This window comes from Sarcophilus harrisii, chromosome 2, assembly GCF_902635505.1.
Source record: "Sarcophilus harrisii chromosome 2, mSarHar1.11, whole genome shotgun sequence".
In the NCBI taxonomy this organism is placed as follows: Eukaryota; Metazoa; Chordata; class Mammalia; order Dasyuromorphia; family Dasyuridae; genus Sarcophilus; species Sarcophilus harrisii.
In genome coordinates this window covers 557781928-557809816 of record NC_045427.1, presented here as the reverse complement: position 1 = coordinate 557809816, position 27889 = coordinate 557781928, and the positions used below count along the sequence as shown (strand labels likewise).

General features: G+C 47.1%; 3 protein-coding genes across 5 annotated transcripts in view; all 3 read left to right on the top strand.

Moving 5' to 3' along the window:
• The window catches only part of OGA (O-GlcNAcase), a 30450-nt gene extending 22520 nt beyond the window's left edge, over positions 1-7930 (top strand). Inside the window, exons 11-16 of the mRNA XM_003755444.4 lie at positions 220-305; positions 1308-1412; positions 2173-2258; positions 2684-2876; positions 4003-4162; positions 5687-7930. Of these exons, the coding sequence (XP_003755492.2) occupies positions 220-305; positions 1308-1412; positions 2173-2258; positions 2684-2876; positions 4003-4162; positions 5687-5823 (767 nt within the window). The 3' untranslated portion in view covers positions 5824-7930. The remainder of the gene's footprint in view (positions 1-219; positions 306-1307; positions 1413-2172; positions 2259-2683; positions 2877-4002; positions 4163-5686) is intronic.
• A 3665-nt stretch (positions 7931-11595) lies between these two features.
• On the top strand, positions 11596-13868 carry NPM3 (nucleophosmin/nucleoplasmin 3). The gene is made up of 6 exons (XM_012541805.3): positions 11596-11823; positions 12149-12234; positions 12385-12504; positions 12703-12796; positions 13169-13274; positions 13408-13868. Exons 1-5 carry the CDS (start codon positions 11700-11702, stop codon positions 13264-13266), a joined length of 522 nt encoding a protein of 173 aa, XP_012397259.1. The 5' UTR covers positions 11596-11699; the 3' UTR covers positions 13267-13274; positions 13408-13868.
• Positions 13869-20696: 6828 nt separating this feature from the next.
• FGF8 (fibroblast growth factor 8) lies at positions 20697-27325 on the top strand. Of its 3 annotated transcripts, XM_023496578.2 has the most exons (6): positions 20718-20749; positions 20921-21102; positions 21476-21483; positions 22978-23158; positions 25708-25814; positions 27005-27325. In XM_023496578.2, exons 1-6 carry the CDS (start codon positions 20718-20720, stop codon positions 27290-27292), a joined length of 798 nt encoding a protein of 265 aa, XP_023352346.1. In that variant the 3' UTR covers positions 27293-27325. The 3 variants fall into 3 exon arrangements, with proteins under 3 accessions (XP_012397244.2, XP_023352346.1, XP_003755495.1); XM_012541790.3 differs by lacking the exon at positions 21476-21483 and having other exon boundaries at positions 20697-20749; positions 20921-20957; XM_003755447.2 differs by lacking the exon at positions 21476-21483 and having other exon boundaries at positions 20921-20957; positions 23011-23158.
• The last annotated feature ends 564 nt before the right edge of the window (positions 27326-27889 follow it).

Below are 27889 nucleotides of genomic sequence, written 5' to 3'. Positions count from 1 at the left end.
TCATGCAGTTATTGTACATTTGAGGGGAATGGGCATCAATAATGGTACCTTGATAGGTTTAAAAAAAAAAAAAAAAAGTATTATCACAGCCCTGACCTTGATATCCTGGATTATTATTGTTAGAGAGGTTTTCCACAGAGAATGTATTTGTTGGACGTTTGAGACGCTCAGGAAATCCCCTTTCTCGTAACGTTCTCCGCTTGGATCTGATTTCAACAGGGTGTCGTAGTCAATCTTCAGCACAGTTCTTAATTGGAGACCAAGAACCCTGGGCCTTTAGAGGTGGTCTAGCAGGAGAGTTCCAGGTATCAATATGAATTCACAACTGAATTGACATTTTCTTTGTTTTATGAGAAACCTTTTGTTGCGCATCAGATGGCTGGAAGGATTGGTCTGCCGAAGGCTTTCTAGTCCAAAATTCAATTTAGTTCTAGAGCTGGTTTTAAATCAAATTTTCCTCCCCTTTTCACAGTAATTTCTCAAGGAGATGCTGCAAATTCCCCCCGCGCCTGCGAAGCGCAGCGGCTTTAGGTGTACATTTCACATTGTTTCTTTGCAGGTCGCACAGCATTTTAATCTGCGCCCGCAATGTACAATGCGCGCATGCTTGTCTGCCAGTGGAAATTCCATGAGCAAAAATATAAACAAAAACGAGCAAATAAATTCAATTTGGATCTACAGCAATTCTAGAAAAACAAAACGGAACAAAAAAAACAAAGGAAAGAAATAACTTGGGTTTGTAATAAAGCTTTCCATTGATGAAAGTATTAAGTACAGATGGAGCTTCTTATTTGGTGGTTGGATTTGTTCATGGATTTTTCAGGTGCTCTACTTTTTCCCCCCAACAGGTGCTCTGCTGCGCACAGCAAACTGAAGCGCATTGCTTTGGGGATAAAGCGTCTCCTCTGGACAGTTAACCCTCTTCAGACCAAACCTCTCCTCCTGACATTATCTGTTCTGCCATCTTTTAGTACAGAGATGGTATAGATAAGATTGGTAAAATATATATACATATATATATATATGTATGTAAAATTGGAATAGACTTTACCATCCTTTTAAGTCCATTAATGAGCCACTAAAGTTGTATATAATATTCAGATTGAATAATTTCTATTCAGATATATCTCACCCTTGCCCCAACCCCCTGCAAAGTGGTGTTTGCATTAGTAAAGCATATCAAACCCCTCTTCTTTAGGCCTGCCTGCAGTAGCCAGTTAATGTTAATTTGGTAATCTGCAGTGCACACCCATGAACTATTTTACTAATTCTCAGTAGTGATGATTCTCTTCCCTTTCTTTCCACAGCGATTGTTGCCAATTGATGGGGCAAATGACCTCTTTTTTCAACCACCTCCACTGACTCCTACCTCCAAAGTTTATACTATCAGGCCATACTTTCCTAAAGATGAGGTAATGGTTGTCTTCTGTATTGACCTCTGGTGCACATGTATATCTCTATTTTCTGCCCATATTTATATATTTTGGTTACCGTGTAAAGATTAAGAACTTTTGCAGAATCTTGCTTATGGGGCTTAGATAGGAGAAATATAAGACAATTGACTACTAGAGATTTAGATAGAATGTTCTAAAAAGTAGGAACTAGGAATTTTGGTATTTTGTAGGACCTAGGAGTTCTGATAGCTTTTATCTCTTGAAAAAGTCAAGAATGCAGAGCTGGGATTCCTAAACAACGATGAGTAATTCCTGAAGAGTTGATTTTCCTCCTCTGTATTAGTTATGAATATTCACTAAATTGTGAGATACCTGCTGTTAAAATACTACTTTCCATTTAGTATTGTTGTATTTGATAATTGAAAGTAGATAATTCTTGGGACAACTGATGAAATTAGTATTCAGACATAAAATAACTTTATTATAAGCAAATGGGTAATTGAGACTAAATTATTTTTAAAACTTCTTGAATTTTGCTAGAACTATTTAACTTATCCCACAAGTGAACGCTATCAATGTTCATAGAAACTTTGAAGTTTTTCATTAATTTCATACACCTCTGCCTCAGTTTTTGACCAACTCTAATGAGAGCTTATATTAGATGAAGCTAGTCTGGTTACTCCTTTCCCATTAGCAGCTCCAGTTTGACATTTTTCTAACTGATATTACTCTTTTGCCACCTTTCTTAACCCATCAGCATGCTGCATTGTGTTTTTAGGCATCTGTGTACAAGATTTGCAGAGAAATGTATGACGATGGAGTTGGTTTACCTTTTCAAAGTCAGCCAGACCTTATTGGAGACAAGTATGTACCCTCTAAAAACCTGGATATAGTCATTAAGAAACTGTTCTTGTTAGCAGTTGAGGAGAGGTGCTCAACAGAGCAGAGATACGGAAGGAAAGTTGAATTTGTGAAGTTAGCATTAATCATTGAAATTGATATTTTCTTCATTGCCAAGATACTACTCTTGAGGGTTGGGCTTTTGAATGATGCTCAAATTTCTCAATAGGTAAATTAAACTATTCTCTCTGCTGACATTTTGGTTCATATCAAATATATACACTAAAGAGTTTTTAAAATGTTGCTTTGTAAAAGTTTATTTCACTTAGTGTACTCTTAGCTGTTTTCATAAATTTTTCTATTCTAGTGAGGTTAGTGTAGGTGAGGAATAAAGTTTTAAACAATACTATGCCAGCAAACCTTGTATTGATATTCTTTCCTTAAAACAGGTTAGTGGGAGGCCTGCTTTCACTCAGTTTAGATTACTGTTTTGTGCTAGAAGATGAAGATGGCATTTGTGGCTATGCTCTGGGCACTGTGGATGTAACCCCATTCATTAAAAAATGTAAAATTTCCTGGATTCCTTTCATGCAAGAAAAGTACACTAAGCCAAATGGTGACAAAGAGCTTTCTGAGGCTGAGGTCAGTATTGCATATATTCAGAATGAAGTATAAATTGAGGAAGCTAGACACAATCACATTGCTAAATGGTCTTTACTTAGGGAAACTAATTCTTAGCACTTGTTTCTAACATTTCTCTCCTTCCTCACCTCTCCTCTTCCCTATTCTCCCCTCTTTCCTATCACCTTAAGACCATTTGATACTTTGGAAGGACTGATACTGACCTGTACTTAAGCTGAAATTTTCTACAGCCTAGCTTAAGATATTCTTCATTGAGAAGCACTAGAGTATAAAGTATACCAACGTAGAGATGTCACTGGACTTTCCCTAGTACTTGGCAGAGCGTTTTATATATATAAATAGATAGTTGTTAAAATCGGTTTCCTTTTTGAGACTATCTTAATACTTTTTTTTTTTGATAGGTGGTTAACTAGTGCTTGCTTAAATGAGTTAAAATTTGTCATATATCATTTTCCCTCTTTTTTTTTTTTTTTTTTTTTTTTTGCTAGAATCTTAACCTCCTTGAAAGTGGAGCTAATACTGCCAATAAACTTGGATCTCTCTATATTATAGGACTCAAAATTCTGCATAAAGGTGGAAACTTATTATTATTCGATTTAACTTTGGTTTTTGATCCCTATCTAATAGCAAAATCACTTCCACAATGCCTCATAGTCCTTTTATAGCTTTTTTTTTTTTTTTTTTTTTTTTGGTCACTGTTCGTTGCTCACTCAAAATGACATAGATCTGTAATAAAGAATTTTGGTTTTGAATATCTCTTATCTTCAAAGTCACAATGGCAGACAGTTTGTGCTTGAGCCAACTGCATTATGCTGGTCTACTATAGGCAACCAACCCTTCATATACAATTTTGACAATGAGATTGTTGCTTAATGTATTTTTTTTACAAAAATAACCAATTTTTCTGTTACTTTTTATGAAAATTATGGTTAAGTTAGAATTATAAGTAAAGACGTACTTTAGTGACTATATAAGGTGACTTAGAGTGGTGACTACAAAATCTACAAGGGCAAGAACTGGAAAACAGTTTTTTTCTTTTCTTTTCTTTTTTCTTAATCCTGTTCCTGCACTTTGGCTGCCAGCCATATAACAGGAAGCAATTCATTCCATATTCTCTCATTTCTAGAAAATAATGTTGAGTTTCCATGAAGAACAGGAAGTATTGCCAGAAACTTTCCTTGCCAACTTTCCATCTTTGATAAAGATGGACATTCATAAAAAAGTAACTGATCCAAGTGTGGCCAAAAGCATGATGGCATGCTTGCTGTCTTCTCTCAAAGCTAATGGTGAGTATTAGAAGTATAGAGAGAGATGTGAAATAAATATTGAACTAAAATAAGAGTATTGGAAACTAAATTGACCAAAAAAAAAAAAAAAAAACTAATTGTAAACTGTTATATTTATCATTAAGGCTACTTTTTTCTTTAAACTAATGTAACTCATTTTTATTTTTTCCAACTGCCTTTGGGAGGTAGTTAGACTTCAAATAAAGAAAAATCATAGCTCAAATCATTGTGACCCTGGGTAGATTAGTTGGACTTTAGTTTCTTTACCTTTAAAAGGGGGAGGGGGAGAGTTGACAATTTTAAAGATATCTTTTTCAATTAAGAGTCCTAGAATCTTAAAAATAATCTACCTCCACTTAAAAAGTTTCTGTAGATTGGAAAGCCAAAATGGATTTCAGGATTGGGAAAATAATGCTGAGTATCTAGTTTGTTAGTATCTGGTTTACTTATATATTCACAATGCAATGGAAAAACTACTTGATTTGGAATCAGAACATCTGGATCTACCAGAGGCAGATGGTGATGCAGTGGTAGATAGTGTGTTGGGCCTGGAGTAAGGAATTCCTACATTCATATACAACTTCAGACACTTAACTGTGTGATTCTGGACAAGTCACTTCATTCCCATTTGCCTCTGTTTCCTCGTCTGTGAAATGGGGGTAAATAAATAATGGCATACATCTAGCAAGGTTGTTGTGAAGTTAAATGAAATAATTTCTGTATAAGTACTTAGCACAGTACCTGGCATATGGTTAGATGCTTATATAAATGTTTATATCTTTTCCTTCCCCTCCCCTTTAAATTATACCTCTGCTGTACAACTTCTGTGTCTTTTGTGTCAAGTCTATTTATAGAGTCTATTTTTTATCTATAGAATGAATTATTAGATTAGATCATTTCTAAGGTTTCTTTTAATTCCAGATGAAAACTAACTGAATAGGTCCAAGGCTCTGTATTTAATGGATACCCTCAGGGAACTTGTTCCTTTTTGGAATGAGGCCCTTGTGTGAGTATTTCTCACTATTAGCTCCTTTCTGCTTTTGTCTCTAAAAGATTTTTGGAATAAGGGAGAAACTTACTATAGATAAATCAGACCCTTGATCCATCTGAATGATGGCATTTATTGTGCTTTAAAGTTTTACAAAGCTTGGGGCTGGGGGGGAGAAGGGGGTGGTATCAATCATTTAAATGAGAATACACATAACTTAACCCCATGAAGTAATTGGTATTACATATGGTTGTGTACATCTAACAAATGAGTATATTAACCAGTCTCTGGTGTTAAATGATTTGCTCATGGTCACAGAGCTAATAAATTCAGAGATGAGGATTGACCAAATCTCACATGACTAAATACAGCAATTCCTGTCAAACTATGTTTTGTTGCCAGATATTTTTTTTTAATGGGATTTGTATCAAGGATAAATAAATTTAATATTAACATTGTATCAGAGCTTGTGCATCTGTATTATAAGAGCTCTCCTCCTTTCCATTTTGAGTATTGTGTTTTTGTTTTATTTTCAGGCTCCCGTGGGGCTTTCTGTGAAGTAAGACCAGATGATAAGAGGATCCTGGAATTCTACAGCAAGTTAGGTTGTTTTGAAATAGCAAAAATGGAGGGATTTCCAAAGGATGTGGTTATCCTTGGCAGGAGCCTGTGACATTCATTGACATTGTGACCTGTCCTAATGTCTTGACAACTCCCAAGTGGGTGGGTGGTGGATGGGGTCTTCATATGGTCCAGCCTCAGGAGAGGAAGAAGTCAGTCAAAGGGATTGGAGGCAAGGAGGACTATGTGAAGCCTCACTCATCACGCATTCAGACTACTTGCTGTTCAGAAGAGAGTACTGCTGGAAATTCTGTTTAAATAAGAGTTGTGGTCCTCCCATTCAAGTCTTGTGTCAAGTGCCAAGACATCTTTGTTGCACCTTTAGGGAAGGAAATCCTGTCATTAATGAAGCCGGCAGTAGTCCCTATATCCATATGGTTGCATTTTTCACCCAGAATATCCAGCTGAAATCATCTCTTTCATCCTCATTAATTTGTTGAATGATGGGTCCCTTTCCTCTTTGGGTGACATGACAAAAGACAAACTGGTTTCCTTGGAATTCTGATGCTGCCGAATGGAGATAGTTGTCAATTAGCAACAGAAAATAAGTAGTGACACATCTGATTTGGGCAATCTTTTTTGCTTGTTCACAAACCATGGCCAATGTCAGTGGGATGACCATTGGTTCAGGTATATTGTGCTTTGTAGGGACAAATGTGCAGTTGTCTGTGACAAAAGTCACAAAATACAAACTTGTATATTTCTTTGTATATAAACTAGCTGTATGCTGATTAACCTCTTGTGTTTACTGTTTTTGTAATTTTTCTTTGAAATGGAACGGTATTGATCTAAGATGGTACTTTTTGAATAATGTAAAACCATATCAGAGGGATGGAGCTAACTTTTCTTTGTCCTTGACTTTCTTTTTTAAAATTATTTTTAAAGTGCCTCCCACCCAGGGCTAGAACATAACCATTTTGGGTACAAAGTCTTGACTTTTGTAAGTGAGGCTGATCTGTTGCAAGGTTAATGCTATCACTACTGTCCTAGAAATTAACCCCATAGGTTTAGCATGTTGATATAAGTGAGCCTTGACACCTGGTCAGGGAACAGGTAGGGCATAGGGAGATGATCAGGATTTGCCCTTAGTTCAGTTGTCCTTTTAATTTCAAAACCTGTTCATAACTGGTTTGATTAAATCAGAGTCTTTAATTCTTGCATGTTCTTGTTTTTTAAAAACACCAGGATGAGCACATGTTAACCAATGATTTCAATGGTTACCTACTTTTTGCTGTAACCACAGATTCTGAAAGTTTCCTATTTAATGTATTGCCTCTTTTTTTTAGGGGTCTGAGATTGATGCTAGCAAGTAAATTCTTTGCAAGATTATAGCTTTTCCATCACTGCAGGGAGAGTTCCAGACATAGAACTCACCTATAATCATTTTTGTACCTTATTCCAGCTTTGTGAAGGAGGAAAGAGGGAAAAGAATAAAATCTGAAGCCTGTTTTCTTTAAATGACTCCAGTCGCTGGAGTTTCGAGGAAGCCTCAAGTGTTAAAGCCCTACTGGGCTTTAAGTTAACTGGCACATTATGGAGTAAGGGCCCTTTATCCCTATTCAGGGATAACCCCTACTCAGTGGGAACGAGAGCCCTTTTCATTTTAAAAGTGGAAATCTTTCCTTGAACAGAAGAATCTACCTTGTTGAATATCTAGAAGCAAATTTGTGTTTTTCTTTTTTAAATGGGTCAGAGAAGGTCAACTACAGCTTCATGGAAAGCAGAGTTCAGGTTAGGGATGCTGGGTTTTGAGTGCATCTCATAGAATAACATATAGCCATTTTGTTTTCTCTGAAGGAATGATTATTTATGAGCGCCAGACCCAACTTTGAATTTAGTCAGGATTCCTAGTTTGCTTATAGCCTTATAGCCTGGCTTTATAAGTTGCTGTTATCTCTTTTCTCTATCCTTATTAATTAATGTATAGATGCTAACTGTTATAGAACAGATGTCCAGGCCAATACCATCACTCTAGGATTGTAAAATCATATGTTAACACATCTTTCATGGTAATGGACTTTCATTAAGGTTGGAATGCCACTTTCATTAATCTGTTTAGATCCATCTGAATTACCTGTAGAAAATGAATTATAAACTGTATTTGAAGAACATGCAAGAAGCAAAATAAAACTTGAAGTGATTGTTTGTTGTTTGCTTCACCTTGGGCAAAGCTGTTACTTTGGCCCCTAAGTCTTTGAGCCAGGTCTTTCACGAAACTTCCATACTTTTCTTTTATTAACATTGATTCTCCAATTTCTCTGTCTAGAATAGTAAATTAGGGAGGCATTTCTTCTTTTGACCCCAAGGCTTTCTTACTTACATGCCCTTCAGAACAAGATCTGGAAATTGGAGGGAAAGCTCCTTTGTACTCACAGCAAGCTTTTCCTTTTAGAGAACAAAGAACCACACTGAGTTTCTGAGGCCTTCTGAGGAGCATGCAACAGGGAACAAGATGTTAATCCAGAAGGCAAGACCTTGACAAACGGGCTTGGTAGCCACATTTTTCTATTACTGAATTTGGGAGTAGGAAGTTCCTTGAAGGGTAATCTACTTTTTCTTAAATCTATAAACACCGAATTAATAACTTGTAAATAAATAAGTAATTTGAGGAAAAAAGGAGCATGGCTAAAATAACTTAAGGGAGGAAGTGACGTGAGCCAAGCCTTAAAAGGAAAAAGATACTGGGTATTAAGGGAGGAGTAAATAACAGGGAATTGCTTCTGCAAATAAATGGATTGAAGTAGGAGAAGGTATATGTCCTTTTGTGGCATAGAATAATAGTCTGCTGCTCTCCAACTCTGTTCCTGGTAACTAGGATTCTTTTAACTGATGTTGGCTTAGAATCTGTTGACATTGTAACATTTTCATTTAATAGATGTTACCTCTTAGAATAGGTCTTCCTAAAGTCAATAAATGAGTGGCAGAATCACTACTTGGTATTTTGACTAAACCTAAAAGCCGCAGAAAGAACTCATTCAATAAGCATTTAGTACTTGCAGTCACTCTATTGTGAAAGTTCTCTGCATTTAAGGAGTTTACCTTTTCTGGGGGAAACAAATAATTTCTGCAGGAGAGCAACAGTAAAAGGGAAGCCTTGGGCAGAGCTGGACCTTCAAGGAAGATGGGGATTTCTAGGGGCTAAGGTGAGGAAAGAAATGTATTCCAAGCATTTTCATCAGCCCATGCAAAAGGTAGGAGACAAGGTAGAATGTCTTCTAAGGGAACCAACAGGTAGCCCATGTTAGCTAGAGAAAGGTAATAACCTGAAAAGGGAAGTTAGAGCTGTATTATAAAGAGATTTAGATGCTGAATAAGCTGTTCTGGAGCCTTTTGGGAGCCACTAGAACTTAAGCAGGGAGATGAGATGACTGTGTTTTAGAAATAACAATTTGGCAGTTGTGGAGAACTGATTGGATAGAAAACAGGTTATTGCAGTAGACCAGGTGAGAAGTTGGCAATAAGGGACAAGAGCCTAAACTAAATGGTACTTTCCAGTGTTAGATAACTTCCCTGTACTACTTACTATATGACCTTGAATGAATCACTGTCTTTTGGGGCTTTGATTTCTTCCTCTCTAAAATAATTGCAGTAGGTAGTTTCTAAGGTCCCTTAAATCCTATGATATTCTTTTCCCTTCGCTATGCTGAATTCAGGAAAATAAGTAGGATGCCAAGGATTTGACCTATGCCTTGAAGAGGTGTGGACCCAGAAGTTAAGATCTTCCCTATTTCTCATTAGACCTACTCTCTAATTTGTGTTGTGGCTCTTAAAGCCAGAAGACTTGAATATAAGTGTATTCTGAATTGTAATAATCTTAGCTATAGGGAGAGAACCTGCAGATGAAGCCAAGTCAATTTCAGGTGCTTCTGGCTCTCTCACATGTTCCTCAAAAAAAATAAATAAATATTATTAACTATGTGAACCTGAACAAGTCACTTAGTCCCATTTGCCCTCTCTCCCCCCCCCCCAAAAAAAAAAGGCAGTCTCCTCATAAGAACCATGTTGGGAACATCATGAGAAGACTTTTTAATAATACCTACCAAGTCAAAGTATAGGTAAATTGGAAGTTAGCTAAAGCTTTTGAATTCCAACTTCGTAGCCTACTCTCTCGGATAAATGTGAGCTGATTGGAAGCTGCCAGCTAGATCAGGAAGGCATGGGATCGGTAAGTTACACATGAATTAAGTCCAGGAAGAGCCACACAATTTAGAAATTGGGGCTTGGAAGAGATGTACAATTGGTCTTGGGCAAAGCTGAGGGCAGAGGCAGCAATCCGTAAGTCTAGTGTCTAGTATCATCATCTGTCCTGAGCACTACTAAGGAATCAAGCCTACAGTGGAATACATTTCTGGGTCCCATGACACTACAACTTGTACTTGATGGTGTAGTGGGAGAACAGAGCTAGATGTTCCTGCCTGGAAAGGGCCTCAATCTGTCATAAGTGGAGCTGGTAGGCCCAACTCTGCCTGGCCATGAAGCAGTACTGAGGCAGGTCTTAGTGGCACATGGAGTTTAGAGGGTCTTTTCTTTAATAAAAGCAGAAGGGTTATAAGACTTAGAGAAAGAATTGTTAAGGGGTACTGATGAATTTTGTCAAGTGGTTCCTCTGTCAAAAGTGAGGTGTGGACAGAAAGGGAGATTAGAAAGGAAAAAAAGTTTCTGAATCTTATCAAATAATGATGGTGAGGGACAAGAAGAGGCAAAAAGAAAAAGCAGGGAAATGTCACTTTCAGTTCCTCACTTTTCTGGGATCGTCAAGAAGCATTTATTGAGCACTTAGTAATTGTGAAAGCATTAAGTATCAGTCCCTAGGGATGGAGAATTCTGTAATCTCAACTCTCAAGGCACTTCAATCCAAGAGCTAATGCAGTTTTATGTTCTTGAGGTCTATCCTTTTGGTACCTTTCACAATAAGCAGCACTCGGAGGTGCACATGTACAGGTTAGGGAGGGGCCTTGCATTTCTTCCTCCACCACTCCCAATTCTTTTTTCTTTGCTGAGGCAATTGGGGTTAAGTGACTTGCCCAGAGTCACACATCTAGGAAGTGTTAAGTGTCAGAACAGATTAGAACTCAGGTCTTCCTAACTTCGGGGCTGATGCTCTACCCACTGCACCACCTAGCTGTCCCTGAGCCATTCCAATTCTTTGAGTAAGGTGCACTTTATCTCAGTATCACTTTTTCCATCCACGCTTAAGGAAATACTTATTAAACCAGGTAAGGCACTCTGCCCAGAACACAAGGCTCGTTTGGCAGGTAAAAGCCTAGGGTGCCGTCGTCAGCATACTGTCCGGCCAGCAAGGAAGAGGACTGGCATCTCATTGACTCGGGACTCTCAGACCAAGAGGAAAGCCAAGTAGCCGAGCCTAAGGGCATCCCTATGAGAAGGTACTGGCCCTGTTTTTAGGGCTGAAACTCTGGACTTTCTAATACAGAAAGACCGGGGGGGCGGGGGGGGGGGGGGGGGGGGGGGGGGGGGGGGGGGGGGGGGGACGGGACGAGTAGTCATTCTCACTCCTGCAGCCTGTGGGACAAAAACAAGGTCAGCTGACTGAGGGAGAGATGCGGGAGCTAAGGTCTGGGTCTGGGAACCACTCCCCTCCAGGGCGGGTGTGGCTGTGTGCATCTTTCGGTATTGGTAAGCAGTAGGAAGGGGAGAAAACGGAGAAAAAGATAGGGTCCTCTCCCCAGTTTGTGCTCTGGCCCTTGGTCTGAAGCGATAGAAGAGGGTCAGGACTCAGGCCCAAGAGAGGAGAGAGACTGAAGACGGCCCGGCTCCCGAAGCTCTTCTACTCACCTCCTTTGAAAGATGTTCTGAAAGTCCCCAAACTCGGACGAGGGCGGCCCCTTTAAGAAACGTGGCCGGAGCCGGCGACGGTCCCTCGCTTTGTGCGTGTTGGGGGTGGAGTTTGCAGACGGTCCCTGCAGCATGGCCGCCGCCTCGGCCTCCCTGGCGTTCCAGGCACAGGAAAGCCGGGCCCAGCCTGGGGGGCCCGTGGGAGCCTGGAGGCTTCGGGGCCTGGGCGCGGTCACCATGGACAGCTTCTTCTTCGGTACCCGACGGGCCGGGGGCAGGGGCAGAGAGGGCCGCAGCCGGGCGCTGTGAGCGGGATGGACGTGGGAGGGAAGACCGCTGGGGCCGGTGGCCCAGGGGTCCGAAGCGACCCCCACTCGCTGCCTCCCCGAACCGTGCGGGCCGCGGGGGGGAACGGGGATTCTCCCCGGGAGGCGGGAGGGGTTGGCCTGTTATGGGCAGCACGTGGAGAGGGCGGAGCCCGAGGGGGAGGGAGGGGGTGGCCTGAGCAGCCACGTGGGAGGCCGGGAGCTCTCCCGAGAGCGAGAGCGCCCCAACGCCCCCCATCTCCCCCGCCGTCCCAGGCTGCGAGCTGTCCGGGCAAGCCAGGTCCTACACCTTCCGGGTAGAGGAGGAGGACAACACGGAGCATGTGCTGGCACTGAGCATGGTGAGGGGTCCCCGAGTCCTGGTGGGCTGCCCTTCCCACCCCCACCCTGGCGGTCTCTGCCCCGCGCGCGAGGGGGTCCCTGGCCGTGTGGCCCCCGGGCCGGGCCGCTGAGGGCCGCTGGGGCCCCGGCCCCGTCTCCCCTCCCCACAGCTGTGCCTCACGGGAGACGCCAAGGAGGAGAGCAACGTCGTGGAGGTGGTGGCCCGCAACCACGAGGACGAGGAGATCGCCGTGCCCCTGGCCCACCTCAGGCTGTCCTGCCAGCCCACGGTGAGAGCAGCCCCTCGCCCTCGGGGCGGAGCGTCGGGGCTGGGGGGCCTTCGGTGCCAGCCTGAATGGGCCGGGGATTCCCGCTTCCGAAGCTCGGCTCCTTGGCCTGCCAGATGAGAGCGCCGCCGTCAGGGGCGTTTGAGGCCCCTTCTTGGTCGGGCTTATGGCCCTCTGACTAGGACTTCTCTCCTCCCCCAGCTCAGCCTGGGCGACTTCCCCATCCAGCCTCCGGTCACCTTCCACCTGAAGTCGGGCTCCGGTCCTGTGTATGTCACCGGGAGGCACCAGATCGGTGAGCGCGCCTTCCCCGGACCTGGGCTCTAGGGGCCGCCTCCGGGATCGCCCCCGCCGCCAGGCCTGGGCTTTGCCCCGTCCGGAGGCCCCTCCCTCACCCCCCGCACTCCCCCCGCGTGCCCCCCTCCCAGCCAGCTCGGGCCTCTCTCCCGAGAAGCGCCCCCTCAGCGGCCGGGCCGGCCTCCAGGGCCCGGGGTGCTCAGAAAGCAGCTCTCCCTGTCCTGGGCGCCGTTATCCCGGCCCGGGCCCAGCTCCCACTGCCGCTCCCTTCAGGGGCCAATCCTGAGTCTGGGCGGACAAGGGGGCTCAAGGGGCACGGAAGGGTGCCCCCCTCCCCCCCCAGGATGCTGATGGTCCGCCTGTCCCCCAGTGTCTGTGGAGGGCAGCGATCTCTCGGAAGAGGAGGAGAATGAAGACCCGGAGCCTCAGCCCATTCTGCCTGCCAAGAAGCGGCAGGGGAGGCTTTAGCTGCCAGGGTGAGTGCAGGGCTCCCCAGGGACTCCACTCTCCCCAGAGGGCACAGTGGCAAGGGAGGGAGGGAGGAGAGCCCGGGGATCCGATGGGACAGATGAGGGCTGAGCCTCTGACCTGCCCCCTCTGTCTTTTCAGGCCTGCAGTGTCTCGCCCTTCTCCTCACATGGCCCTGTTCTCCTGGATGATTCCGAGGTGGTTTCTCATGGTTTTCTTGACTTCTCTACAAGACAGTAGGGGACGAGCGGCTCTTCAGGACAAAGAGGAGGAACCTTGGTGCCCGTTCCCCAGCAGAACCCCATTCGGAGGCCCCAGTATCTAGAATGGGAAATTCTCTCAGCACAAACTGCTTCCTCCCCCCCTGACCTCTGCTCTAGGCTTTCCTCCTCCTCCTATTGGGAGAGAGGTGTGAGAGCAAGGGCTGGAGAGAGGCAAGGGAATGCAAGAACAAGAGAAAAAGAGACTTTTCCTGAGAGGGGCAGATGGACGGGGAAATAATTTTATTCAGAAGTATAATTAAGTATTTCTAGAAGTTTTGGAATAAATTGAAAATAAAGTGATTTTTTTTTTTTCCCTGCAAATTCATCTGTTTATCCTCCTGTGAAGATCTGGAAGTGTTCCTGGGGAAGTCCTTGGGGAGTAGAGTTCCTAGTGGGACCACCAGGTGGCAGTCAGGCCTCGTGGAGGGGAACTAGGGCAGAATCTGTGAAGGCTGGAGCTGCTGCCTCCAGGGGGAGTCCCCTTTCCCCCTTTCATCTATGACTTAGTGGGACACTATATATGGAGAAAACGTCTCTCACAGGAGACTGGGCTGCTGACTAGCTGACTCTAAAGTAGCCACTGCAAGTGGCAGGCACTCCCTGACACACCGACATCACCAAAGTTGCCCCCCACATCTATGCCCGCGCCCCATCCCCAAGCCAGAGGGTGCGACAGGGGAAGGGCCGGATGCGGGAAGTTGTCACAGCCAATGCCACCTCCTGTGGGAACTGAGTCTCAGGTGGCCCGCAGTGACGCCGGTGGGGGAGCACTGGGCCTGGGGTCTGCTCCATAAGAGGAGGAAAGAAGCCCTTCACAAAGGCTGAGTCAGCCTTTCAGCAATTCTGTCCGGCTCCCACCCCCAACCCCCCTTGTGGACATTGTCGGGCTTCCAAGGACCATCCTAAGAAACCTGATTCAGGGCCAGATGGAGAGGGAGGGGGTAGCATCCCAGATTGGGTGACTGAGTAACCAGAGTCCATCACCCCCCCCCCCACCTGGCATATGGGGGTAGGCTGCTACCAGCAGGGAGATTAGTTTACAGGTGCTCAGAAGGGACTCCCACCATGGCCAGCCTCTCAAGAGTCTTGCAGTGCTGGGGAGACCCAGCACAGAAGGATGCCCTTTTTATCTTTTGTATATATGGCCTAAACATGGTGTGATTCTCTTCTCCGCCCTTCCCTTGGTCTCTCTTTAGTCCAAAGGCCCAGGATGGTCAGCAGGCATATGTGCTACCAACTCCTGGGTGAGCAATTCAGGACAACCAGAAGGACAGAAAGGCTTGGGATTCTGGAAACAGGTTTTCTTTCAGGGAGCTTAGGAGTTTCCTTTAGAGTGATAAGATCTTCAGATTCTCCTTTTTCCAAGATTCCCCCTCCCCCCCCCAAACACACACACACACACACACACATACATCACAAACACCATTTTAGTATTTTCTGTCTGTAGTCCGGGTTGTCGCAGTGAATAGTTAGGCTTGAAGTTAGACCAAATCCAAATCTGGCTTCAAGCATTTGTCTATGAGACGCTGAGCAGATCACTTAATCTGCCTAGGTGTCCTCATCTGTAAAATCAGAACCATAATTGCAGTCATCTTTTAGAGTTACTGGGAAGATAGACTATTTGCGAAGCACTTTGCAAGTGTTAAAGGGCCATGTAAACATTAGCTATTATTATTGTATTAGATTCCCCCAAGAAGCCTGGCGGGTGGGACTGAGCTGAGATAAGAAGGGAGTATCCTAGGACTTTCTTTTGGTCTCTAAGGGAAGAGCCAACCAGAAAAATGATCATGATGCTCCTTGGGACACAATTTTATGGATCTCCAAAAAAAAGGGTAAGGGGTGTTGACTCTAGATTGGCCGTCCTCTCCCAAATAAAATCTTTAAAATAAATAACACATAAAATGCCCTACTGAGGAAAGTTATATCTTCTAAATTGATGAGGGTGAATGCATCCCCAAAGAACTGGGGACTAGGTAGTCTGGGGGATTAGAATCCCCAGTTTAAACCCTGCCCCAACCCAACTGCAAATGTCTCAGTATTCCTGCTGACCCTGTGAATCTGACATACTCCCACCCCCCAAACCTTTGTACAACTATTAAAGCCATCAACAAGTATATAATAATTTCTTATGTGTCGGGCACCTTGTTAGGCACTGGGGTATAAATAATAAAAAGAACAAAAACATAGTGCCTACCCTTAAGGAGTTCATATTCTAATGGGGAAGATAATGTACAAAAAATTTATATACATAAGATATAAAGAAAATCATCTCAAAAGGAAGGCAGTGGGTTGGAGAGGGGGCCAGAGAAAGATGTTCTGTAGAATGTGGTATTTGAGCGGGGAAATGAGGTTAAAAGGAAGAGCATTTCAGACACGGGGACAATTACAGATAATCAAGACTTGGGTTAGTGAACCTGGACGAGATATTTTCCAAAAACAAGTATAGCTACACCACCGCCTCCCCCGTGGCTGAGTTAGGGAAGGGTGAATATGGAGGGAAGTATGGCCAGAAAACATCTCTCACCAGCTTCAGAACTCCTGGGGACCGCTACCACCTGGTGGGCAAAGGCAGAATATTACCCAGCCAGAGGCGCTGACCCCCATTCAGACCTCTCACCACTCCTAGGCCACACCATCCTTCCACCGGCCTTGGTCTCCAGCAAGACTACCCACATTACTGAAGGAGTCAGCCCCAGGGCGGGACTGTAATGAACCCCCCACATTAGGTGTTAGTCACTGTAGCAGTGTCTCGCACACAAGCCTGGCCAGGGGACAAGTAGGGAACAAGACAGGGGATAGGAACAAGTACCAGCCTAGACCTTGCCCATCACTCCACAACACACGCCAGGCACTTAAATATTTATTATGAACGAACAAATGAATTAATCTGGAAGCATGAGGTATGCTTTGTGAACTTAGCACCTGTGGAATATCTTAGAACTTCATGCTTGGGGAAGAGGAGTCCCAAGGGGCCCATTACTGGGGAATATATATGGGGCTTCTGATGAGTCCTCCCATCGATTGTGTGATGGTCATTCCCTCCCTCCCTCACACACACACACACACACACACACACACACACACACATACACACACACACTCTCTCTCTCTCTCTCAACCCATCTGCATCCCCCCACCTGTGGATTATACCAAGTATCTGTGGGATCTCCAGGAGGCTGAGTGTTTATTGCAAGTCTGGTTTGAAATCTGCCTTATATTGGGAGCCTATTGTATTTATGTGACAACTGTGCGTGGAAGTGTCAGCCTGCATGTGTTAATAATGTTATTTAGCTCTTGTATTGTTATTTAACTTTCCGTGTGTGCCTTCTTTCCCAGGCAGACTGAGCTCCTGGAGGGCAGACACTGAGGCTTCACCTCTTCCTGTCTCCCCTACAGCTAGCCCAGGCAAGGGGTGGCCAGGGGGTGGGGGGAGAGAGACTGGAGGGAGACGGCTAGATTTCCGATGTGGGGAGAGGGGTTCCTGGAGTATTCCTATTGCAAAATGGATACCTCTTTGCAATGAATATGTTGATATTTGTAGAGAGGAGAGTGTGTTTTGAAGATTCATGACCTGAGTGTGTTTGTAAATATTTGGTAGCCAGAGACCTGCCTTATCTGTCTTCAGTCTCTCCCTCAGTGGTAAGCACAGTGTTGAGTACATAGAAGACTCAATAAATAGAGGCTGGCTTTTTGTTTTGTTTTGTTTTTGACTGTTTAAGGAGTTTGTAAAGTGTATGTCAAAAGGGTTTTAGTGTGTTTGTAGAATATTTGTCTGAAGGTGCATGTTTATAAAGTATCTAAAGGGGTGTATTTGTAGTATGTTTGCTGTTTGTGCCTAAATGTATGTTTAAAGTTGTGTGTCTCTAGAGGGGTGTGTGTGTGTGTGTGTGTGTGTGTGTGTGTGTGTGTTTTGGTAGAGAATGTGTGTGTTCTTAAAGTGTGTTTGTAAGGGGGAGGGAAGCCTCCAAGGGGCTGAGGCTGTCACTCAGGGATCAGGCTGACAGGAGTTCCTACTATCTGGAGCTGGGAGCTCGGATTGCTGATTCGAGGAAACAAAATAGCAATTGTAATTACGGGGCTTTGATAAGATAAAGGAGCGAGCAGGAGCTGGAGAGAGCCTGGAGGAATCCTTACAGGAAATTAGCATCTGTCAGTCATGGGAAGGGGGGAGGGAGACGGACCACAAGCTCAGGGGCAGGAACAGGTACCTATCTAGCTTCCTTCCCTCTTCCTTGGGTGACCCTACCTTTCTTCCATTGTCTGCACTATGGGTGCGGGGTCATGCTCATCCTCTGATCACCTGACTGGAAGCTACGGTTCTTTCTCAGGACTTGGGGGTGAGAGCAGCAAGGCAAGAAGGCAGAAGACTAGGCTGTCCTCAACCAGCCCTAGTGGGGTCTTCTTGGTCTAAAGTTGTACCTACTTGACTGGGTTGGAAGTAGGAATGGGATAATTAGGAAAATAAAATGATTGGGAAATTGCAAAGACCATAAAGCTGTTGAGGTAATGGGAGGGAAATACCTAAATATATGCAGATCTTGGGGATCAGATGAGGGTCTGAGAATGGCATCCATACTAGAATCTTAACAATCCAGTCAAGGTAATAGAGCCCCATTTGCCATAATAACTCCTCCCCACACTCCCAAGGTTCAGATGGGTTATAGCAAACGGGGACAAAGGAATGTACTGGACTACACTGGGTGCACTTTTAAGTTCTCTGGAGATTCTGTTTGGGGAGTAATTCCCCGCCACCATAAAGATTTGGGACCTGGTGGTGGGGCTGTTCCCCATTCCCTCAGAATGCCTTCCCCAAGCATTCTCATGCAGAAGAAACTAGGTTGGGAGTTAATATGTTAACAACTGGTCCAGTTTGTGGACCTGGCACCCTGTCTCCTTCAGACCTCACTTTTATCATATATAAAGTGGGTAGAGTCCAGAATTTTGTTGTAGGAAGGCAAAGGAGGGAGGAAGGGAGCTGATCTGAGCTGCCTTCTGGGGGGATTTAAATAAAGGAGAGAACACAGAAGCCCTTTGATGAGAGCCAGCTTGGGTGTTTAGGACAGTATCTCAATGTAACTTCTGCCTGAATTTCGGTGGGATGGCACCACTTGTGAAGAATAAATGGCTGACTAATCCATATCCATCCTTACAGCTATTCGTCTCCCAAGGCTCCCAAAGTGGGGTCCCAAAGTCGGTCATCTAGGGCAAGTGAGGATACAACTGGCGTGTTCTAGGCTGCCGGTGGTGGCTCCCCATCAAACCAAAGCCATTCATGGCTTTCCATCAGTCCTCTTTGCAATTCCCTCTGGTCTGGGGGGCCCTTGTCTTCTTTATGCCCAATGGCGTTCTCTTGCAGGACAAAACCCCTCAGACCCATACCTGGTGGAGGTAGAGTTCTAGTACGCCAAGATCCACCTGATGAGAGAGGGGTGCGGGACTAGGTTTCAAAGGAAAAAATGGTTGTGCTTTAGAGGTCTAGGGAAAGATCCCAGTTCTTTTCTGGGACAGAGACTGGGCACCATTTCTAGGGTTGATGGCAGTGGTACAGAGCAACCTTCCCACTTTTGCCTTCAGAGTATAGCTTCTCCTGGGGCGCAAAGGATCTGTCTAGATCTGACCCTGGAAGGGACATTTTTTGAAGGTAAAGCTTATGTAGTATTTGGCCCCCGTGGGGGGGATCTTCTCCAGAAAGAGACTGGGGTTATCCTGACCAGGACTCTGTCCTTTATCTGCTGTAGAGGGGGCGCTCTCTCCTACCCCAGGGACTGGGGCACAGGGAGCCCAACTTCTTAGTTTCTTGATAGCAGCAGAGTGTTGGGAGGAGGGAGTCGGGGAAAAAAAATTTCCCCCATTAACAAACACAGGTAGTACATTCATCCACAATCTTAAATCAGGGTGAGTAGACAAAGCACTGGACCAACTGAACTTGGTAAAGTTGCTTCACAGATGGACCTCAGTTTCCCCTCGAGTGTATGAGACAAGTTCTTTAAAGCTCGATACATATGCGAGGTCGCTTGCCCAAGGTCACATACAGTAGCGGTTAAGTGACAGACTAGGACCCAAGTCTCCTGATACCCAAGGCACCCTTTGCAACAATGTGATCTCTCTCTGATAAACAGAATTACAGACACCCAGGGCCTGTGACAGACACAGACACAGCAGGGCACTTAGTAGGCTTTTAAAATGTTTGTTGAACTCCAAGACGCATGGCTACAGCCTAGCAGGCGGCCTTAAGTTCCGGATAAGTGGGGAAACCGCGTCCAGAGACCATTAAGTTATCGCTGTCTGGATTCTAGAGACCACGGCTCGAGGGAGGGGTGAGAAAGCCCGGAAACCCCCTTCAGCTTTGGGGTCTCGGACACCGAAGGCCAAGCCGAATTTCCCTGGGCTCTTGAGACCCCCCTCCCTCTTCTCCCCCTCTCAAAGCAAGAACAGGGCAAAGGAGGGGGAAAGGGGGCTGGAGTAGCCGAAGCCTACCCCACTGTACCCGAGACCCCTCGCCCCGCCTCCCAAGTCTTCTCCCCCCAGACTCCAGACCCCAATCCCCATCACTCGCCCCGCCCCCTCCCCTCCCAGGGGCTCCTCACCAGCCCCGTTCCCAGCCCAGGCTGCGGGTTCCGACTGCTGTGCGCTGTGCGCTCTCCCCTCTTGGCGGGTGCGAGAGCCTGCGGGGGCCCCCCTCCCCTTTCCCCTCCCCCAGTCTTTCCCTCCTTCCCTCCCCTCCTCACCTACCCCCGTCCCCACCCCCCCACCCCCCGCCCCGGCTTCTCCTCTGGCTGAGGATCCTGTGCAGCCTCCTGCCACCCGCTCCACGCATCGCAGCGGGACCTGGCGGGGGCACCTCACCGAGCCGAGCCGAGCCGCGCCACGCCGCTCCGACCCTCGAGCCTCTCCGAGTTGCCTCTTGTCCTTGGCTGCCTCTCCTTGGCCTCCACTTCTCTCTTCTCTCCTGCTCTATCTCCCCTGTCCTCCACTGTCCTGTCCCTCTTCTCCCAGCTGGTCGGTCCGTCCCGGACGCGCCGCTGGTCCTCTCGGGCTCCTCTGGGCAGCACGCCCCGATCCCGCTACCGCGCCCCCGACGCCGCCCCAGCTCCATCCCAGGGGACTGTGTCTCTGAGCATCTGGGACTTTGCGGGCCCGGCCCGGCCCGGCCCCTCCGCCGCCTTCATGCTGCCGACCCTGCGCGTCATGGGCAGCCCCCGCTCGGTGCTGAGCTGTTTGTAAGTAAAGCCGCCGCCGCCGCTCACTTCCAGCAGTCCCCTGCGCCCGAATGCCCGCCCGCCCACTCGCCCCCGGAAAGCCAAATCACTTCCCTCTTTCCTTCCCCAGGCTGCCGCAGCCTCTGCTCACACCCCTCCCTCCCCCCTTCCTCCCGCTTTTGTCTCCTCCAGGCTGTTGCACTTGTTGGTCCTCTGCCTCCAAGCCCAGGTAAGGAGTCTTTGGCCGCCTGTCGGCTCTGCGCGCGTGGGGCCGGGCGGGGGTGGAAGGGAGGGAGGACGGGAGACTGGCTTGGGAACTGGAGCGGGCTGGAGACGGGACATGCTCCGGGCGGGCAGGCAACCGGCAGGGTTGAGTTGGGTGAAAGCAGAGCACGTCTGGGAACAGTGGATGGGAAAATAATTAGATGGAGCCAGTTGGAAAAGGTCAGGCAGCGAGCGCACTGGCTCAGCCTGAGTCGGAGAGGAAGCACTGAGGTGGGACAAGATGCTGAACGGGGGAGGGTGGGCACACTTAGTCCAGAAAAGGTAGTGCCCCCACTCCGGGGTCTGAGCCAGTGGGGACAAGCCCTCTCATTTTATGAATGGAGAAACTAAAGCTCGGGAAGGATAACTTCCCAAGGTCATAGAAATCCGTTAATGACAAAAACTAAAAGCAGAAACCAGGCCCCTTGCCTCCCAGTCCGGCGCTCTTTCCAGTTCCCCCGGGATGGGCCAGAGAGGGGCCAGCACAGGAGGTTAGCCAGGTGGTGGCAAAGGCAGTACGGAAAGGAGAACAGCGAGCATGGGGCAGATGTCATGAGGGAGCTAAAGGAGACATTCTGGGGAGGAAAGAGGAAAGACCAAAGCAAGCATTAAGGCCCCAGATGTTGTCGTTCTAAGCTGCCCTGGATCGCGCTCTCGTGCGCGCGCGCGCGCACACACACACACACACACACACACACACACACACACACACAAAGTAGGGATAAGATTGGGAAACCGGGAGCTGCCTTTATACATGTTAACAGGTGGGGGAAGTGGGGAGGGCATGCAGCAAACTTCTGGCTCCTGGAACAGTTTAGATCAGAATAAATTCCTGTGGGTGCTAGCAGAGCCCCAGGTTGTAGAGGCAGAGAAATAAGAAGTCGCCAAGCTAAACTGCCTGGAGCAGGAGAAAAACAAAGAATGCCACAGGGAAAAGAGAAGAGAATCTGGAGGGGAAAGAAACTGTAGAAGCTGGGATTCCGTTCAGATACTCGGCAAAGGGAAATAGGCATCTTGACAGTGAGTGGGACTTTTCACAGAACTCCTTACAAATCCCCTTCACTTTGCCTAACAAGAGCAATTCCCCACAACCCCAAAGGTATAAGGAGGGAGCATTCACACTAAGTAGGGGAGGTATCTGGGACTAGGTGATGTGAGAGACAGGACAGATAAAGATTATATGCTATCAAGAGAAGAAAATATATTTGTGAGTGCAGTTTAGGACCCCCCACACCATCTCTTGTGCCCCCTCCAAAACCGCAGGTCTTTTTTCCTTTTAGCTGTTTTTTAGCCTGAAGCGGGGCCAGGTCAGGCTAAGCCCTCTTTCTCCTCCTCAACATTTGTTCCAAATACATCTTTATAAATGTCATTGGGTGAGGTCCATATTTAACTCTGCCTGTCCTAAATGGGAAGAGAGAAAGCTGAGGGCTGAACCAACTCTGCTCTTGAAACCTCACCACCTCCTACTAAGAAGACCTGAGGGGAGTGTATAAAGACAGGGTAGATGAACACCTTCTCGGGGCACTTGTTCCTCTCCTTCCTCTCCTTCTAACCTGTTCTGAACCCCCCCCCCCCTCCCCATTCTTACTGTAAACATCCCTGTGCATAGGACAATGGGCTAGGGTACAGAGAATAGTTGCATAGTAGTTATGGTCCTGCTCTGAAATGTTCTTGATATATCTTAAGATTTGACTAAAGTATACAATGATCCCAAAGAAAGACTCCTCTAAACTCCCAAGGTGTGAGACAATGGGAAAAGTAGTATATCCCAGCAGGATTGGAATCCTGGTGGGGGGTGCCTGGGAGGAGATGGGTGGTGAATTCATATGTAGGAACAAAAACACAGCTCTGGGCAACTGTGGTGCCCCACCCCTCTGATTTAGTGTCTGGGGCAATTTCTCAGGTCCTGGGTGGAGAGGGTCACTCAGACCCTTGGGAGGAGTAGCATTATAATGGTGTGTTGTGTATTTTTCAATTTCCTAAAGGTAACTGTTCAGTCCCCACCTAATTTTACACAGCATGTGAGGGAGCAGAGCCTGGTGACGGATCAGCTCAGCCGGCGCCTCATTCGGACCTACCAGCTGTACAGCCGCACCAGTGGGAAGCACGTGCAAGTCCTGGCCAACAAACGAATCAATGCAATGGCAGAGGACGGAGACCCCTATGGTAAGGCTGGACCAAAGACCACCTACTAGCTGGGCATGGGGGCAATGGGCACAGGAACCGTGGAGACCAGATAGCAGAATCCCCACTGGCTCCAACCCTCAAAGGAGGGAAAGGAGTCAATAGTGATACCTTCTCCCACTGCTACTCTAGGTATAGGCATTAGATGGCCTGGGCTAAATGGTCTCTGGCTGTATACCTGGGGCAGCCACAGTCAAGAATTAAGGGGGTAAGTGGGAAAGTGACTTGTGGTTGCTGGGAAGGAAGTCCTCCTTGGAACATTCAGGTTTCCCGGGACAGAAAAGCTCTGAAGCACTGGGGAGCAAGGTAACTCCAAGGTTATAAGGCATCCTCCTTTCCCAGATGTAAATAAATTTTTATCCTTCCCCACATTTCCCCTATCGCTTGAAAAAAAGGAGTCAGGCATGGGATAGAAAAAACTCCACAATAAGGGAAATTCTTGAAAGGGGATACGTCCGACAGGGCCCACAAGAAATCGCCCTAGATTCTTTTGGAGTAAGGGTGGGAAGAAAATGCTGTGGATGGGGGTGGATGGGGGTGGTTGGAGGGCGGAGGAAATCCTGAGAAGTGTGAAAGTTTAAATACTTTGATCATAAGTGTCAATTACAGAATCACTTGGTCAAAAGGGCCACATTGGGCCTTTAAGGGAGGAGCTGGTAAAAGAAGGTCTCCTCAGAGTGAAGTGGGCAAACCCGAGGATAGAGGCTATAGTCCACCCCAGAGACCCGTGCCTTATTGATCTCTAAAACATTCAGTATTCCTGCCTTGAAGCTGGGGTCATTTGAGAGTTTCCAGCTATGTACCGAGGAGGGGGAGAAGGGGATCCCTTTGGGCCAGTGAGCCAGTGGGCGGGTGAGCATTGTTTCAGAGAACTATTATTCTGACTTTTTAAAAAACCCTTTAAATAATGACCAAGTTAAACCAGCTTGAGAGGAGAGAAGACTCTATTAAAATGTAATAAAAAGGTGGAGGATTTTCTGGGCTAAGAAGAAAAATGAGGACTGATAGAAAACAGAAAAAGGGCAAGCCGTTTTTCAGATGTAAAGTGTGAAAGGAATTGCAAGTCTGTAAATGTTAAAAAAAAAAAAAAAAAAAGACTTGAGATTGTTCTCCAGGAATCTCTGGAGAGAGCCCTCGTCTGGCAGAGCGATTAAAATCCTTCTGACTTTTGCCTTTTTGAATGTTTCCTGAATACTTTCTCCTCTTCTCAGGCTAGTTTGGGGATCGAGTATGTCTCGCTGCATTTTTTCTGCCTCTACGTAGTTGACTTTCCTTCAAAGCTCAAGCGGGAGACATCATTTTCCTGAGATAAATCTGTCACTTAGAGGGAAAAATAGGTTTGAATGCTCGGCTTTCTAAAAGCACAATTGCAAAATACTGCTGCTACTGTACCCGATTGGCCAGTGTTAGAAAAGGGAGCGAGACTCCCTCCAGCTTTGGGACCAGCCACCAGCATTAAAGAACTATACCTTTTGCTCCTCTCCCTTAGTTCTCTGATCAAACCATTTGTCCTGCGCATCGTTGATCTTCCAAGAAAGATGCAACTGGCATCTTCTCCTCAGCCTGCCTGCTTAAGAATGTTTGAGAGTGGGGGCAGGAGTCGGTGAGGGTATATGCAGGAAGAGGTTAGATGGATCAACTGATTGTTTTCAATGTAGGGACCGAGGTACCTCCTGCAGTTTCCCCTTGAAGAGCAGGGCCACAGTAGGGGGCTTTTTCATAAGAAGAAGGCATTGACTCCCCAGTCGGTTCTTCCTCAGTTTCCCCTCCCTGCTTTTCCTTTCCCTCTGAACTGGGATAGGATTCCTCATGGCTTCTGGCCCAGGGGCTCTAGTCAGGTAGTGCAAAAAGAGGGTAGACTGGTGGCATGTGAGCAGTGTTTGAAATGAAGTAACTATATAATGAAATGAGAGGGCTGGAGGAAGGACAGGGGAAAAGCTTCCCTCCTTATAAATGTGCTCCGGAGTTTCAGGAAAAGGCTTATGGAGGGAGCCCAGGACATCTTTAAGAACAGTCCTATTTCCAGCTAGTTTCACCTCCTTTAATCAGCTTCCCTACCCCCGCCCCCCCACAAACCCCAACCATCACTTACCTCTTTCCTCAGCCCTTCAGCCTCTAATCTTAACTTTCTAATGTTTCTCCAACGTTCTTCTCTCTGTGGAGCCCTTTAAAGACAGATCTATATAAGCAAAGATTTGAGGTTATTTAGTGAGGTCAGGCAATAAATGAGGAAGAAACTTATTGGGGAGAAAAGTAAGAACATCTGAATTTTCCTGGAGTGTTGAGTGCTGGGATCCAGGCTTGCAAATTGTCACTGGGGAAGAGGGGCACGACTGCTGCTGGAGTCTGGGCTCCAAGCCTGGAAAGATCCCTGAATTTTTTTTTTTTGGATGCGTATCACCAATTCTCCCTGGGTTTGGGAATGGCAGCTGCAGACACTGTCTTTGGTAAGGGCAGAGAAGGGCTGCCCGGGAGCAAGGAAGGTGAGATTGCTGTGGTGATTCTGATGAGCATTCTGTTCTTTTTGGCAGCCAAGCTCATAGTAGAGACGGACACCTTTGGAAGCCGAGTGCGAGTTCGGGGGGCCGAGACAGGCCTCTACATCTGCATGAACAAGAAGGGAAAGCTGATTGCCAAGGTAAGATCTTGAGAAGCTGAAGAGATTGGATCCTAAATTAGATGCCCCCCACCCACACACCTGGACCAAGGACATCCTGGCCATCTTTAGTTTCAGAGCAGATTGTCACCACTGGGGTCAGTCCCATGTTAATTGTGTTGGAGCGAAGGGGCAAATAGAAGAAAAGAAAAAATAAAGCTCCAAGAGGAAGAAGGAAGGCTAGTTAGTAAAGTTGGGGGTGGGGGGAGCTGCCGAATTCCATATATCTTCTTAACAAATCACCAAATTGCTTTGCTATTATGTCCAATTCCATGGTACAAGCATTTGCAATGTTCAGCAGCTCTGTGGAACCAGCCCCTCTGCAGAGCTCTGAAATACCCCCATTAGTCACGGCTACTCTGCCTCGCCTTGGGCCACCACTGCTTCCTGGACTGGGGGCTCAGTCCAGCTCCTCGCTGGTTATTCCCCACCCCCAACCTCACTTCACTCTTCCAGCCTTTCGGTTTTGAGTGAGTCCTGAGGAACAAAACTTCACTGTAGGCGGGCTTTTGGCTGGGGAATGAACGGGTGATCATTCCCTAACATTCACCACTAAGTCACAAGGAAGCTCCTGATGGGTCCTTCCCAGCCTCGGGATCAGCCAGCTTTCTCATCTTCCTAGAACGCCCCCTCCTCTCTACCCCCACCCCCCACCCCCGGCACTGATGCCTTTGGCAGACAGAGCTGGATAAGGTAGGGGGTGGGGGTGGAACCCCCAAACAGCCTCTACAGGTGAAGTCCCACCCACTCACTGGGAATTCTGGGACCCCGGCACAGCCGGAGCGCGGGGATGCAACGGGCAGGATGCCAGAGCTGGGTGTGTGTGTGGTGGGGAGGAGGGAGGTTTTAGGCAGTTCTCACCCCCTCCAGGCTCTGCCCCCTCTCTCTCCCTGCCTTGTCTGGGGGCACAGCCCCTCTGCTGTGCCATGTGTGGCTGCTGCCCAGGGGGGAGGAAGTTGCCAAGAGTGCTGCAGGCTGTGAAGGATTAGAGTCTGAAAATGGGGTGGGAGGGTGGGGCTGCTGCTCCTGCCCACCTCCCCATCTGCCAGGGTGCCCGCTGGCCAGGGCTGCCCGCCTGCCCTCTGCCTTCTGCGTTCGCTCCCTCCCCTTCCCCGGCTCCCCGAGCCTGACGCCACTTTGTCCCCACCACGGCGTCTCTCCCGTCCCCACAGGGCAACGGCAAAGGGAAGGACTGCGTCTTCACGGAGATCGTGCTGGAGAACAACTACACGGCTCTGCAGAACGCCAAGTATGAAGGCTGGTACATGGCCTTCACACGCAAGGGCCGGCCCCGGAAGGGCTCCAAGACCCGGCAACACCAGCGAGAGGTCCACTTCATGAAGCGGCTGCCCAAAGGTCATCACACCACAGAGCAGAGCCTTCGGTTTGAGTTTCTCAACTACCCCCCCTTCACCCGAAGCCTCCGGGGCCAAAGGACTTGGGCTTCTGAGCCCCGATAGGGCCCCCACCCCTCCCCAGGACTTTGAGTAGAGACTTTTCTCTTAAGAGGATAACAGAGCAGCTAAACAGAACAAACGACGTGGGGAGGGGGGGGAGGAGATTTCCTGGGTTCTAGATGTGGATAATTGTTTGCTGTTGGGTTGTTGTTTTTTTTTTAACAAAAAGAAAAAAAGAGGCTTTATTTTTGTATTCCACTCGACTGTAGTTGTCTTTTTAACTCTTCACCAAAGGTCTCGTTCCTAGGGCCAAACCCGTCGATGGTAGAGGGCTGTCTTCCTAGGACTCTTCCAGAATGACGGGCAGGACTTTTCCTAGTCCCAGTGGGGCTGACCTTCCCCTTCGACTCTCTCTCCCCCATCCAGGGTCCCAGTTCTGCCCTACTTGACCGGGGTCTGGAAGCTGGTTTCCCAGGAGTAGGCAGGGTGGGGGAGAAGAAAGCTGTAGCTTGAATTGGTGGTTTGGATGTATTTGGGAAGTGGGGGAATCATGTATTGGCTAATATTAAATGATTGAAATATTTATTTAACATGTCTATTAAAAGTTTGTGTTTGGGTGACGAGGCACCCCATTCTCTGAGGGGAACCAGCCTGTATAGA